This window comes from Sceloporus undulatus, chromosome 1 (assembly GCF_019175285.1).
Source record: "Sceloporus undulatus isolate JIND9_A2432 ecotype Alabama chromosome 1, SceUnd_v1.1, whole genome shotgun sequence".
NCBI lineage: Eukaryota > Metazoa > Chordata > Lepidosauria > Squamata > Phrynosomatidae > Sceloporus > Sceloporus undulatus.
Genome location: NC_056522.1, coordinates 204,400,516 through 204,416,689, shown reverse-complemented (window position 1 = coordinate 204,416,689; position 16,174 = coordinate 204,400,516). Strand labels below are relative to the sequence as shown.

Here is a 16,174-nt window from a genome sequence, read left to right as displayed (position 1 = left end):
AGTTCTACTCTTGGTGTCTGCTACTGTAATGCCACTTCAAAGTGAGTATTAATGAAGCTGACATAAAGTCTAAGCAGTGTCCCATGAATGAGGGCCCCTCTCTATATAGACCTATGGTACTGCTCCTTAAGACAAAAATTTTGTCATATATTGGCTCTGCTCTTTTAAGAAAAATGAGCAGCATAGATTTTTTAGATGAGAAATAAGTTGCCAGTCTTTAATTTGGAGTGATGTGGCCACTAAGCTGGTGTATAACTATCATCTGCAACACGTATAGTCTTAATTACAAAGGTAAAAACAAAGGGGGAAACCCCAATGAGCTAATTAATGCAATGAGCAGAAAGAGAGAGTTGCCTGCCAATTGGCCAGATGGAAGTAATATCCAAGCTGAGACCAGTCCTATAGGACTAGCTCAAGCCTCATATAACTATCATATTCTCTGTTGTAACCATGGGTCTGTTTCAAGTAGTACCGTGACACCCATCCTACAGGATGCATTCTGGACTTGGTTTTCTATGCTAGGCAGGATGATGGTGATTGTGGTGTGGAGGAACTTTCTATAGTCCTGTTGTCATGGCAGATCACAACCAGATGGGGTTTAGATTCACCCGGACTAAGAGCCTCTGCAGGAGTGGGGAGGTTTATGGATCCCAAATGGATCCCAGATGGTTCTTGGGTAGTTTCTCATTGCAGTGGCAGGTGATCCAGTTGAAGCCTTAGTTAATCTCCGGAATGGGGAAATGACTAAGGTGGTGGGCACAATTGTCCCTACGTGTCCCACAGACTGGAGCTGTGCAAGTTCCTTGGTTTACTTGCAGGGACGTAGCCAGGATTTTAGGAAGGGGGGGGGTCCAGACTAAGTGCCACCATTATAATGGGGCTTGAGCACGGCGGTGCAGCAGCACACACCATTCATTTTTCTAATGGAAGGGGGGGTCCGGACCCCAAGAACCTCCCCCTTGGCTACGTCCCTGTTACTAGGCAGCTAGCAGTGATGAATGGAACAGGAGGCTCGAGTGTCAGTAGTGGAAAACCTGGAGCAGATCCACCAAACATGGGTTAGAGCCCATTGGAAGACCTACTCCATGGCAATGGTGTTTTCAAAGAATCATATTTCTCTGCCACCATTGCATCTGCAGTGAGTCAGCCAGCAGAATTGCCTTCCGTGGTGAAAGGCTTTTTGCGTTCTGCCCCAAAACAAAATTCAGACCTCTCAACAGCCTGCTGTGAGAAATTTATAACATATTTTGAAGATAAAACCACTTGGATCCGCTCTGGCTTGAATAGTGTAGTTGATATCAGCCCAGTGGATATGAACTTTGCCCTGGCTTGTCCAGTGTCATTGTATGCCTTTCCATTTGTGCAGCCTGAGGATCCCTGAGAGGTGAGGGCTGACATGTGTGTATTAGATCCTTGCTCTTCTTGGCTCTTTAAAAGGGGATTAGTTGAGAGACAGAGTCCTAGGGCATGTTCTCACCACACTAGTTTAACTGCCATAGATTGCATCTGCACCTCAGAAATAATCCAAGATGATACCACTTTAACTGCCATTGCTCAATGCTATAGAATTCTGGGAGCTATAGGTTTGCAAGACATTTAGCCTTCTCTGTCAGAGAGCTCTGGTGCCCCATCAAACTAAAGTTCCCAGAATTTCATAGCATTGAGCTATGGCAGTTAAATTGGTGTGAAATTAGATTATTTTTGCAGTGTGGATGCAGCCACGATTCCATCCTATGGGATCTTGAAGTCTGTAGTTGTTGGAGGCACCAGACAACTTCCATGGTGGAGGACTGTAAATTCCCCTCCCGCAACTACCAATCCCAGGATTCCATACAACCGAACCATGGAAGATAAAGTGGACTCATAGTGCTATAATTCTGTAATGTGAAAGAACCCTTGATTGGAAATGGCAGTAGGGAGGGCTGCGCTGGATTTTTATGAAAGAAAAAGCACTGCAAGATTAATGTCACATGTAATTTGGCCCCCATATCTCTCTTCCACTGTGCTTTTCTGAAAACCATTTGGCCTTTTCCCAATCTTGAGATGTTAACATCTCTAAAAGGATGATAAGCCCTTCTCGGCCTGTTTATGACCTCGACCATCTCAACTGCATGGAATCTGCTGAACTTGGAGGCACAACAAAAAACATGCATGCTCTGTGAAATTGGAAACGGTAGTAAAACAGTTACTTTTCGATAAATACCAGTAACTCCTCCTGACATTTACAAGCACCTCTGATTCTTTTACACAGTCCATGGTCATTGGGGTGTTTAATAGATCAGTGAACCACATTATCTGCTGTGGCGAAGAGGCTCAATGCAGGTTACTGCAGAGCTATTTCTGTCTCTCTGTTTCACACATACACACCGCACATAGCCCTTGCCAAAGTTTAGGACATTTACGATAGTGCCAGTGGATCACCAACGCATAAACCAAAAGAAGAAATATGAACCAAAGACTGAATGGGTGAGCAGTCTGAGAGCCATGGCTTGAAGGAATATACGGATGTTATTGTTTTCTTTAACGGCATTATCCATCAAGTCAAGACCATCACTTCCTAATTTGGAGAAGAGTTTGCTCCCAAACCTAGGTTTGGCACTTCCAGTTGTTAAGAAAAGTAATGCAATAAAACAAAACAAAAAAAAGGGAAGAGTTCAGCGGAGGGCATCTTTATTTGCTAAGCATGAAAGTTGGCAGGCCTTGGGGAAGCAAATATGTAAAACTGAGCAAGAAGAATGAGCAGTGTCTGAGATTTGATTAAAATAAGCAGCATGTGTTACAACCTCGGCTAGGTTTTTTGCCTTGCGTAAGGAGAAGGGCTAAGATGGAGGCAACAGCTGGAGCAAGGAATTAAATTCCTGCTGATAAGGCAAACTCACCTTGGTCTGTTCTGAAAATCAGAAATTTCTTTCCCTCCTATCTCTCAGTCATATTGCTAGGAAAACCTTAAAGACTGTGTAGCAGAGAGCTGAAAGAACTGAAATCTTACACACCGACAATTGAGCATGTCACCCCCAATGTGTAATACTCATTTAAGAGGCAACTCCAAAAAGCCTCAGTGTCAGCAGTGCTAGCTGGAGGCAGAGAAAGGATCTTTTTCAGTTCTGGTGCAAAGAGTCAAAGTACTTGGAGCTTGGATTACCATGAGTGTATCCACATTATATGATTACTGTATAACACTTTAATACCACTTTAAATACTATGGTTCCATTTTATGGAATCCCAGTATTTATAGTATCATGCGGTACCTAGAATTCACAGCAAGATAGTAATAGTACCTTACCGGGCTACAAATCCTAGGATTTCACAGGATGGTTCCATGGCTGTTAAATATGGTTTCTGCACTGCAGAAATAATGCTGTTTGACACTATTTTAACTGTTGTGACTCTATCCTGTGGAATCCTAGGATTTGTAGTTTGGTGAGGTATTCAGCCTGGTCTGTCAGAGAGCTTTGGTCAAACTACAAATCCTGGGATTCCACAGGTTAGAGTCATGACACTTAAAGTGGTGTTGAACTGCTTTATTTCTGCAGTTTGGCTACAAAGTGGTATCAAGCTGTATAACTGTGCCGTATGAATACACCCCAGGACAATTTTCGGCTAGCCAGTTTGGTTTTGTGTTACTTAATGCTAGGTGTTGCTTAGTGTTCCCAGGACCCACAATCTGGAGGAGTGAGAAGGATGAGCCCAGGAGAAGTGAGAAGGATAAGCCTCCCTGGTCAAGGACTTCTGCTAGTTCCAGAAGATTTTAATAAATGGATGTTGGTAAATACATTTGTGTGCATTTTCATGTTCAAATAATCGGGTGATATAAATTTTCAGAAACAGGGACCTGTGATCCACACCATTGATCCGGCAAAGCCTGCCTCCTGTCTTAGAGATAGTCTACCTACCCAAAGGCCTATGTGCAGTGCTTTCATGAATAGGTGTGGCAAATGAGAAAGAGATTATCATCTGTACTAGTTTGAGGAATATCAGCATCCAGCCTCTCCTGAGAGGTTGAGAAGCATCGTGTGAGAAGGTGAGCTGTGGCGACCCTTAAGGCCTCTTCCAAACCTATGATTGATTGCCTCCACATTCCTGCTCCACATACCACACTGACAAGATCATGTAACCCCCATTGCACTTATGGTATAAATCAGGCTAGCAACTGACCCCTGGTCTGGAAAGCTATCCTTACTAAAACAGACAAAGAAATAAAGCACAAACAGACTCTGCTCATGCCCAAAGACATGAGCCACACTGGAGTGGACAGTTTCATGGCAGTGTGAACTATGCAAGAATCTGCAAAAGTAACAGTGAGGTCCGATATCATGAAATGAGAGGGAAAGAAATCTATTAATGGCACATTTACAATCAGGTTACAGTAAACTTGGGATTAATTTATTTCACTTTCCACTATTGTGCTCTTTCTCTATGACAGCTGGTTTTGGGAACTGCATTCTAGCACTTTTCTTCTCAGTTAGCACTTCCATTGCTGGCAGCATGGTATTTGCTCAGCAAATATCTACAAATGTTTGTTGCTTGAAATATTGTCTTCCCCTCCAGGCAATACAAATGCAAATGTTAAAGATATCTATTTCTTGTGATATTGCCAGGATTGGAATTCCCACACAGACACACAAATATCACAGATATATTCACTATTTTCTATGGCTAGTATGTAGCCTCAAAACCATTTTGAAAATTGAAAAATATGAAAAAGCTTTCATTGTCTCTCCCCCAGTTTTTCATTTTAGAGGGTATGTTTTCCTGAATGTCTTCTTCAACAAGAGTGATGATTGCATCGTAAAATAAAAAATGCTTAAATATGAATAGCAATTTAAATTTTCATATTCCTGTGGCTCTGATCCTCAACATTTCATGTGCATAGTAAGAAATAAAGGCCAGAATCCTATATCAGCTACTTAGTTAAATATACTAGTTAATTATAGTTAATATAATAATATTATTATACAATAATAATATTTATAATAATAAATATATATGTTAATTCTAGTTAACTAAGGCTTCTGCCATGTGCAGAAATAATATAGTTTGACACTGCATTAACTGTCATGATTCTATCCTACGGAATCCTGGGATTTGTAGTTTGTTGTGGCATCAAAGATATTGAGCATAGAAGACTAATTATCTTACAAAACTACAACTCTGACAATTTCATAACATTGAGACATGGCAATGAAAGTGGTGTCAAACTGTATTCATTCTGCAGTGCAAATACAGCCTTATTATTATTAATTTATTTGTATCCCACCCTTTCCCCAAAGCTGGGACTCAGAGACGCTTACAATATTAAAAACAGTACATTTAAAAGCACACCAAAGGGATGCGTTAAAGTATCACTCTCCTGGCCAGACCTCCCCACCAAACCTAGCAAAATTGGCATTTATCCATGCTTTGATCCCCTTGCAGCTGGTCCCTGGTAAAGTAGGGGTAGTGGTGGTTTTTTCAATTGTGGCAATAGTGTCACAATCATGACTAAGTAGCGATTGTGAATATGAACTAGTTATGCAGATTTACTCAGCCAAGAAAACCTTGTGATAGGGTGGCCTAGGGCTACCAAAAGTCATAAACGGCTTGGAGGCACACAACAACAACAGCATATTTTTAAGTGAATGGAAGGTTGGGACTCATCCCCCAGGTCTTCCTGAGGTTAAGCCAATCAATCTGATATCCAGTGGGGATTGGGGAAGGGAGCAAACAGAATGTCCAGAGACAGACTTCCATAGCATTGAGCCATGGCAGTTAAAGTGGTATCAACCTGGATTATTTCTTCAGTGCAGATGGAGCCCTGATGTCTTTTGTGCCTGTTGTTTAGTCAAATCTCCATAATGTGTATTTCATACCCTCCAATATTTCACATGCAGTGGTGTCATTCAATTAGTTCACACTGGTTCTCTGAACTGGTTGTTAAAATTGTTAAAAGATGCAGAGGCTAAATACATTTAAAAGGGAGCCAGGTGTGGTGAAGAGGAAGAGGAGATAGAGACTGGAGTGGAAAGAGAGGCATGTAGATCAGAGCAAGGGAAGGACTGGATGCTGCGAAGCCATGGAGGAGAGCCAGGGAAGGGAACTGGTTGCTAATTATTTTGAAGGACACCACTGGAGCATAGTCAAGATGGCAAAGGTTACTAATGAGGAAGAATACGCAAGCCAGGAGAGGTTGCAGAGGCTTGCTTTTGTCTGAGCCTACTGGGAAAGGCAAAAGAGAGAAATTATCCACAATAAACAGAGAGCTAGTGTGGTGTAGTGGTTTGAGAGCTGGACTAATACTCTGGCAATCAGGGTTCAATTCCCCGCCCAGGCACGGGGGGAAAAACACTGGGTGACCTTGGGCAAGTCACACTCTCTCAGCCTCAGAGCAAGGTCATGCCAAACCTCCTCTGAAGAAACCTGCCAAGAAAACCCTATGGTAGGGTCACCTTAGGGCCATCATAAATCACAGATGACTTGGGAAGCACACTGGGAACTGGGAAGGGCAAGATTCTGTCCTTCCTCTTTTCTCCCCTACTGAGTTAAACTATTTTTGTACATTGAACTCTCTTTTCAGCAAGAAAGCTGAGGGTTAAGAAGGAAAGTGGGAGGAGGAGAGAGAAATAAGGACAGTTTAAAAGCAGTTCATAAAGTGGGATGACAGAGGATAAATCGGACAGCTAGAGGGCATGGTATTTTGAGTTTTGTTGTATTTTGCTATATGGTCAAGATGGATCACAAGCATGCTATAAAATATATTCTATGTGGCCACAACCAAGGCTAATGTTTCAAGTACTGAGACAAGTATAAAATAACAATAACAACCACACAACAGTTACTGTTGTTGTAGCAGCAACAGCCACCAAGAGGTTACAACTTGAAAACTGCTTGAACAATCTAGAAAGCCAGTCCTTTTAATTCAGTGCATTGATCTCCACCTTTTAGTATAGCAATATGTTTTAATTCCCAAGAAAGCCTCGAAAGGGTCTAGAATTGTGAGCGACTAAAGCTTGACCTCCAAGTGCCTTCAGCTGTCACTGTCCCAGAGCTCTGAGCTCAGCAATTCTGTTAAGTAGACTAAATGCTTCTAGGCAGGAGCCAATTTCTCTCCTAATCTAGCAGGATACAATTGCTGTGTCTTGTGAGAGTGAAAGAGGGTTATGTGCAGGTTTTGTTTCGATCAGTTTGTATTGCCTGTCTTTGCAGGGAAAGCAGCTGTGATCATTCCCTTCAAGATTATGAGAATGCTGACATCCTGTGGGAGAACAAGTTAATGGTTTAGGAGCTCAGTGTGTAGCTCACCAGCACACTCTGTAGCAATGCATGAGCATGGCACACTGACTGCAGCAAAGCCTGTGCATATATGGACAGAAACAAAACACACTCCTGTTCTAACTATGTAGGTAGCACTTCTTAGTAAAAGCATCCTCCACAGGGAATGAATAGCTGTGAAGCTCTTTAGGTGGGGTGTTTACAGACCCAGTCTTACACATGTTTATTTGTATTCAGTGAGGCCTGCTCCTAAGGATAGGATTTGTTCTTAATGTGTATTGGTAAGGATTTGCAATGGAAGTGCAGTGATATTGAAGGAAACTCAAGGCATTATGCTGTCTCAGGTAAAGGATAAGATGGTGGATCTGTCTCATTCCATGTCCTGAAGCTATCCAGACGTATAGGTCAATGCTGGCATTTGAATAGCATCTGCCACCACACCTTTGGCAGGGACATAGCCAGGATTTTAGGAAAGGGGCTTTCCAGACTAAGTGCCACCATTATAATGGGGCTTGGGTGCGGCGGCGCAGCAGGACATACCATTCATTTTTCTAATGGAAGGGGGGGTCTGGACCCTAAGAACCCCCCCCCTTGGCTATGTCCCTGTCTTTGGGCAGCAGGACAGTTTAAGAGAAGAGGTCTAGCCTATTTTAGTGGCTCACATACCTCTACTCACCAAGAAAAAGGAACAAGCAAAGGATTTAAGAGAAACAACCAAGAGGTAGCTGACACTTACCTACTCCCAGTTTTTGACTGCCTGACCAGAAACAAAAGTAAATTATGGCTGCATCTACACTGCAGAATTAATGCACTCTGACGCTACTTTTAATTTCCATATTTCAATGCTATGGAATTGTGGAAATTGTAGTTTTGTCAGACGTTCTGCCTTCTCTGTCAGAGTGGTCTGGTGCTACAACAAACTACAAATCCCAAGATTCCATAGGATGGCGCCATGACAGTTAAAGCAGGGTCAAACTGCATTAATTCTGCAGTGTGGCAGCTGCCTTTGTTATGACTTTTTAGAGTAAATTGTAAGTTTGAAACTTACTATTATAGTTACAGATCATATTTTCACTAAATGCTGCAGGGCGAACATCCCATGGTTCAATTGCTATGGTTCGTTCTGCTTCCTTACATTCTGTTGCAAGTATTGTGGTGACAATGAAGTGGTTGGAAGGAGAGGGACTTGTGCCACAGGCATATCGAATTCATAAATATTATTTACCTGGCAGAGGAGACATCATGATCATGAAGGTGGTGTTCCCAGGGTGAGGCTCATCCATTGCACGCGGGATGTGCTGACCCCTGTGATTTCCCCAAATGCGGGAAACTCGACTGCATAATTTGTGGTACAGTACCTGGTATAAATTGGCACTCTACCATCCAAGTACTAACCATGCTCAGATGGAATCTGGTGCTTTTAGGATATATAGGCCCACAACCAATGATACACACGTGTAAACTGGAGCAGCTTTTAATATTTTAGGTCGTCTTGTTTACCTTCTTTGTCTGAGTACACATAGTGGTGGTGCTATCAGTAAACCAATACATAGGCACCAAAGGCTTTACATATTTGGTTCCTCCCTTTCTCACAACAGCAAGTGTCCCATGAGGAACCTATAGGCAGAATCCTGTTGGTTAGTCACAACTGGAGTTAATCCACTGCATCAGCTGTTGCATGGAAATTCAACACATAGGCAAGTCCGATTGACTAAATGGAATTCAGGCTAATGTCTGTTGCTTCCAACTGATGGAAGAAGGGTGATGGTAGTAATATAGGGGACTGGATCTAGAAAGCTAATTAACATGGATGGGTGGATTAACCAAGGGGGAAGCACCTGTGCCTTGCACTCAGTTTGTGGCCATGGGCAAGTAATCTACCACCCTCTTTCTAAAAGCAGCCTCTGGGACGTCTTGTTGAGGTGACATCACTTCAAGGCAACCCAGACGTATGGCAAACATCTCATACAGTTTCCTTGGCAAGATTTATTCAAAGGTATGCCCTTGCCTTCCTCTGAGGCTGAGAGAATACAACTTGTCCAAGGTCCTCCACATGGGGTTCCCATAGCTGAGTGGCAATTCAAATCCTCATCTCCCAGAGTCCTAGGCCAACACTCAAACTGCAACTTCACACTAGCTCTGGGAGGTTTAGAGGCTAGCTGGAAGGGAAACACCAGCATGGCCCTGTAGTTTGTTTACTGCTCTTGGGATTAAACACTTTTCTGTCCCTAAACAATATGCACTCTTAATAAATTTGCCTAATAGCCATGGCAAAAGGAGAGCTTGGAAATGTTACTTTTGGGGAGGCAACAATTCCCAGTGCTACCTGGGGGATTCTGTGAGTTTGTGTCCAGAAGCATTTTTTCCAAGTTCTGCATTTGAAGTTCTAGTGTAGTATAGTCTATCCCAACCCTAGAGAATCTACTCAAGAGGCAAAACCAACTGGATGTGAAATCTGTCACTCTCCAGGTGTCAGAATACATCGCTTCAGTCACCACTAGCCCTAATGGTTAGGAATTAAGAGTCCAATAACATCTGGAAGGCAACAGATTCCTCACTCCTGTTGTAAGTAATTATATTAAGTGCTTTTATTTATCCACAATTTATTACCAATCAGTTTCATTGGATGCTCCCCCCTCCCTCACAAATCAGAGAGTGATTAAAAATTATTCCCCACAATTATTTTACATCCAACGGAATAGAGTTCACTTTGGCTTTTGATGTGAAAATGTCCAGAGCTCATAAATATCACAGCACAGTCAACCATGGATAAAATGAAACCTCATCCTGCCTTGCATTACTGCTTAGAGGGCATGCAACATTCGAACTTACACAAATATGCACAGGCATATTTTTTTTTTAAATTGTCCATTGACTTTTACAGAAAATGCAAAATGAATACTAAACAAAGGCCTCCTAGTCCTTGTGTCATCACCCATGGCCAGCACTTCGTTCTCTATAATGCGGAGTGACTTTTAAAAACTTTTTCGTAAAGGTCACACTGTTTATGCTGAACAATATATAGTACAATTCCCCTGTAAATTAAAAACATACTTTATTGCTTGCTGTGCTGCACCATGAAGGGGAACAAAGTTTGAAATCATAAGATCTGATCCTAATGCAGAAGCATTTGTGGAAAAAAGTTTCATAATGGAATGTTAAGAAGTACCATGTAAGTGGCTCTTAATCCCATGAGCTGTATCATTATATTAAAAGTTGTTATATTAAAAAGGAGAAAGTTTTCAAATGTTCCACAACTTTTCATAAAGCTAGATGATAGCTACATGTTTAGGATTAAAAGCTTCTTTCTTAGTTGCTTTTCCTTTTGGTATTCAGTCCCTGACTTTTGCAGCTCTACAGTCTTTGACTTATTAACACTGGCCCGTTCCAGACGGGCCTTTGCTCTGCCCCCAGTACGTACTAGGGGTTGGCCGAGGACGCAGCGTCCAATCAGGCTTCACCCCTAGTACGTACTGGGGAAGTCAAAATAGCGCCGCAAGAACCCACTTTTTGCGGGTTCTTTTTGCTGCATGGGGGAGCCATGCGGGTTGTCCGCTGCAGCTCCCTCACGCAGCAAACACGGGTGCCAGCAGAGCTTCTTGTTCTCCTGTGAGCCAAGTACTTATTGAGGTGAGTGCCACAAAACCCTCATGGAGGAGATACATGAGCCTCCAGACAGATAACTTTTTGCATGATCAAGACCTCCACACCAACCTGCAAGTACAAAATTTACCTTCTTCAAGATAATATCTACATGGGGAAGTCTAGAAGTCTATACTATTTTCACTGTGTAAACAAAGGAACTAGACTCAAGGATGCAGTCCCATAAGCTTACTTGGGAATGAACCCTCTGGATCTCAATGGAGTTGAGTCAGTGGCATCACTTGGGGTGTGTGTGGGTGTGCAGCCCACACTAGGTGACATTTGAGAAGAGGGTGAGGAAGGGTGCATGTGCCCCTCCTGGCTTTGCCACAGCAGCTGCAGCCTCCTCTACACCCCTCCCAACCTTGCTGCTGCACTGCTGCTCTACTCATGAGAATGGTGCTGTGGCAGCAGCAAAGAAGGGTGAGTGCACACTTTTGGCCACTGGCTCCCCAGAAGTGCCACTGCTGTCCCCAGAAGCCCCCCCGCCCCCGCATGACACCAGGAGCGGGAATGTCACTGCCATGAGCAAACGTGCAAATAACTGTGTCATCCAGGGCAGTTCATATAATTTTTCTTTCTAACAATGGACTATTTCATCATACCCTTGTAGAAAAACTGCAGTCACCTCATGTGAAACAAACAAAATTAGTAAGTTTCAGTAACTTCATTACCATTTACTGGTTTCACAGGAAGTATACAACTCTGGATCCAGCTCAATTTACCTTTTTGGTTATCCCAGTATCTCTTAACTGGAAAATACTCAACTTCTAATTTATCTATGTGGTGATAATGTTACTTTCTGAGTTACCAATGGGAGAGTAGCATATGATAAAGATGCACAAGTGAATCTCTGTTTAAGTTTTTGCAAACAGCAGCCATAAAGAGATAAATCAGGCTAAGACTATGACACATGAGACTCTGCACAATAAAGGTTAACTCTTTATGCATGTATTATTTCCTCAGTGCAAATTCCTTCTCAAATATGTAGCCTGTCCTGTAGAAAAAGAAGGGGAGGAAAGGACACAGCTTATCACTTGTTGGTATCTTCCTATTTTATTGCTGCAGAAAAAAACAACAACTGGGCACACAGCTTTCTAGGGGTTTTTTTTTTTTTGGAAACAGTTTATTTTTGCCATATTTTAAAAATATAATTGTATTTGAGTACAAATTTTAAAAGGCTACTTTGTCAAAGACACCCCCCCCCCAAAAAAAAAACACATACCACACATATATTTATGAACTGCAGAAAGCTAATGCAATGGCTTCAACCCAACATCTAGTCTTAATTAGAGCAGACTCCTTGAAACAGCATTTTAAGTGTTGGTGTACCATCCAATATTGACTGGATAGTTCTACACTATCTGGGACTAGGAACTGGATTTAAGCCAGCATTTCATGTTTATATCTAAAATTACATGTGATTTATACAACATTGTATTATTTTGGTACAAAAAGCCAATTTTAATTCCAGAACCAAAATAACAGATTGCCAAAACAACAACATACAAATAACCTTACATAATACACATAAACTTACATAATACTATCAATATTTGATAGAACTCCATACTGCGAATGTAACAAACAGCTAGCCCATTTTCTCCAAGGTACAAATACACATGTGGTAATTAGAACTGCTAAATTTATAGGTAGGGCTATTCAACTGAGAATATGTTTTATTGATCATACTGGAGTTGCATGTAAAGGTGGTAAACTTATTTAAACATATTTTGGTTTTTGTATTTTATTACCCTTTAGTTTATTGTAAGGCAACAATTTACTACTATTAATTTAAATTAATATATAAGCCATCTCATTTTGTCTAATTTATCTTATTTCATTATATTTTATGCACTGTATTTTATACATTTTTTATGTATTGCATTTCCTCACATTCTACCATGTTTGTGTAAACTGTTTGATATGATCAATTGACTAATCAATTAACTTTTAACTAACTAATAAATAAATATATTTATGTATGTAATATTTTGAAAAGCCAAAGTCGTTCACTACTCTTCTGGTCCCCAGTCATTTTGCATAGAAATGCCAGAGCAATTACTTATTCCACCCAATAACTTCATACATCAGTGCCCTCAGCTGCCTGGCTTCATAGGTAACTGTGTTCTTCCCACTATGCATCTTCTCTTCCTCGAGAGGCTGTTCTATAACAGCTGGGATGTTTCGGCCATACGTTTCACAGTGCTCAAAAAACTGCAGGCAATCTTGGATGACACTGTCGCGCACCATGATCAGGTGCTTGCACATATTTTCCAGCAATGACAGGAAGCATCTTTTGGCATAATACCAAGTGTCTGTGCCCAGCTTTTTGTTGTATGGCTCCAAACTCTTAATCACCCTAGAGATGCCGAAGTCAAAGTTCCCTTTCGAACAGTAAAGCGTCCCAATAACCAGGTTGACAATGCAGTGGTGATAAAGCTTTTTGTCAGGCTCCTGGTAAGACAGCTGCTCCTCTTCCTTTTCAAGCTTCCTCAACAACTCCTCTGCTTCTTCGTTTTGGCTTGTCATGATGTAGGACACACACAAGTTAGCCAGCACAATGGCACTGACCTGCAGGATGTTATCATAGTGTTTTTTCACAATCGGCTCATAGAAACCAATGGCCTCCCTGTATTTGTTCTCTTGCATGAACAGTACGTGAGCCACATTCAGCTTCCACACTTCTTGATCCTTGCAGAACTCAAGAGACTTGTGGAACATTTTTTCCAGCATGGGATAGTTTTCCATGTCCCAGTATATCTTGGCCTGGGCCATAAAGACTGGGATATATTTCTCTAGCGTCTCATCATAGTCATTAATAGCCTTCCTTACAGCCTCATCGTCTTGGTTTTTCCTGGCCTCCTGGACATCTTTAGTCAGCTTTCTCATCTGCTCAGTCAAGGCCCCGGCCAACTCATCCAGCTTGTGGAAGGCCTCATCGGGGGCGGTTTGGCAGGTGATGATGGCATCCAAGAAGTTGTACAGGTAAGGCGTGAGGAGCTTGTAGGTGAGGTGTGCGTTCTCCGCCAGGACGTCGGCCGCCAGGTCGTAGTACTGGTACTTGCAGTAGAGGAGCAGCAGGTTCCCAAAGGTCTCTGGCGGGCAGGGGTTCTGCCGCAGGAGGAACTGCAGCTTCTCGAAGCCTTCGGTGGGCCTCTGGTCCATGTTCATCAGGGCCTGGTTGTGCAGGGTGACGGGGTCGAGCTCCTCCTCTGCCCGGGGAGGCATGTCGGTGAGGGCCTCCTGGGCGGCCTGGAGGTTGCAGAGCCGGTACTCGATGGCGGCCTTGAGGTTGAAGGCCTCCACCAGGGCGGTGCGGTGGAGGAGCAGGGTGTTTCCGACGCTGCGGACGTCCAGGCCCTCGGTGTTGGTGCCCACGCTGAGCTCGGGGTGCTGGCGCATGCCCCGCTCGATGACGTCGGAGAGGTGCTTGAGGGCCGGGTCGTACTGCTTGGCGGCGTAGCAGCAGAGGGCCATGTTGTAGGAGAGCTCCGGGGAGTAGCCCAGCACCTGCATGGCCGAGGCAAACTTCCCGCAGGCCTCCTCGTGCTGCCCCTCGCGGTACAGCAGGCAGCCCTGGTTCACCTCCGCCTCGGGGAGCTCCAAGGGGTCCTCCAGGGCGGCAGTGGCCCCGCTCTCGGAGGCGGAGGGGGTGGCGGCGGCCACCTGGAGCTCCACCAGGGCCTTGGCGCCGGCCAGGTCTCCCTGGGCGTAGTGGATGGCCGCCTGGAGGCGCAGGGCCCTGCTCTGGAGGGTGGCATTGCTGGCGGCCTTGGTGCCGGGGGCGGGCTCGAGGAGCGGGAGGGTGGCGCGGAGGGCCTCGGCGTAGAGGCCGGCCTTGTGCAGGGCCTGCGCCTGGTAGAGGCGGTACTCGGGCAGCTCCGGGTGCAGCGCCACCAGCTGCTCGTAGCACTCGGCCGCCGCCGCGAAGTCCTGCAGCTGGTAGTAGCAGTAGCCCAGCAGGGAGAGGCCCGCCCGGGAGCGGCAGCTGCGCTGGAGCTCCGTGCTCAGGATGCCCACCGCCTCCGCGTGCTGCCCCGCCCGGATCAGGCCGTAGATGGACGCCGTGTACTCCCCGTCCGCGATCCGCGCCGCCGCGCACGCCGCCATTTTCTCCCTAGCGGCCGCCAAACAACCGTTGCCTAGGCGACAACGCTGCCGGAAGCAGCCCACGCCGCCGCCATTTTTCTCCCCAGCCGACAAAAGCGACGCCGCTACGGAAGCGGAAGCAGCCCCGCCGCCATTTTCCTCCACCGCAGGCGTTGCCTAGGCGACGCTACTCTACTGCCGAAGCAGTCCCCGCCCACCGGCGTCGGTTTCCACGGCAACGGCGCCCGCTAGAAGCATCCCGCCCTCACCCGCCAACTAAGCTTAGCTTGCTTACGTTTTATTTTAGAACGAGGCACGTTTGCCCCCTCCCTTTTCTGAGAAACGTGACGTAAGCGACCCCTTGGCCGCGGAGCCTTCTGGGAGACGTAGTTCCTTGATGGCTAACATCAAGGCAGGGAGTCGAGGGCGTTTCTGATCACGTGAGGCCGTCCTCGCGCGGTGGCCGTTGGTTTTGTTTCTCAGAAAGGGCTGAGGGGAAGGAGCTTGCCTCTCTCGGGAAGGAACAGTGCCAGTCAAAGCCATTTCAGTCACAGTTTTGCACACAATAAAATATGAGTCTATTAAAAAATCTATTAAGTCTGTCTCTGTGGTTATTTATTTACCTGTCCGCTGTGTTTTTATCCCACTTTTCAGGTAATTTTTACTTCCCAAAATGGCTCCCGTCTATCCAAAAGAGAGAGGCAGGCTCTGCCACACAGACGTTGAAATACAGAAGGAGATGGGTCCTCGTCGCAATGGAGGACAAGGCGTCGCAAAATGCAGGGCCTTGAAGGAAAATGGGGGATGCTACACAATAAAAGAGAGAAATAACATAAATATAAATTCAAATTCATGTTTTTTATGGTTACATTAATATTAAATATAGTGTTACATTAAATATATTAAAATTGTACTTTAATAAACCCTTGGCTGAATCTACATTTAAATTATTCCTTTCATTTGTTGATTGTGCAGAAATTAAAAGCGGGAAACCCCTTTCAACATTCGCATTGTGTCCCGAAGCAGCCCTTTCCACAACAGGTTTGCTGTGCTTTCCCCCTCTGGGACACAAATGTATTCCCTGAGTTCTGGGTGCAAGTCTTGTCTGCTGCTGCTGCTCCTCCTAGGAAAAAAAGTTGCTTTAGAAGGATCCTCCATCCTCCTATCCCTCTATTTGCAGGGAGGACAGGCT

The 16,174-nt window shown here is 44.3% G+C and overlaps 1 protein-coding gene and 1 non-coding gene across 2 annotated transcripts; one reads left to right on the top strand and one right to left on the bottom strand.

Annotated features, from left to right (window-relative positions):
• Positions 1-8,465: 8,465 nt before the first annotated feature.
• On the top strand, positions 8,466-8,627 carry LOC121920046. The gene has a single exon (XR_006101626.1). It is a non-coding gene; the product is annotated as a U1 spliceosomal RNA (small nuclear RNA).
• Positions 8,628-11,923: 3,296 nt separating this feature from the next.
• LOC121919960 (tetratricopeptide repeat protein 30A-like) lies at positions 11,924-15,248 on the bottom strand. Its single transcript, XM_042447008.1, has one exon. It carries the CDS (start codon positions 15,001-15,003, stop codon positions 12,952-12,954), a length of 2,052 nt encoding a protein of 683 aa, XP_042302942.1. The 5' UTR covers positions 15,004-15,248; the 3' UTR covers positions 11,924-12,951.
• Between the last annotated feature and the right edge of the window lie 926 nt (positions 15,249-16,174).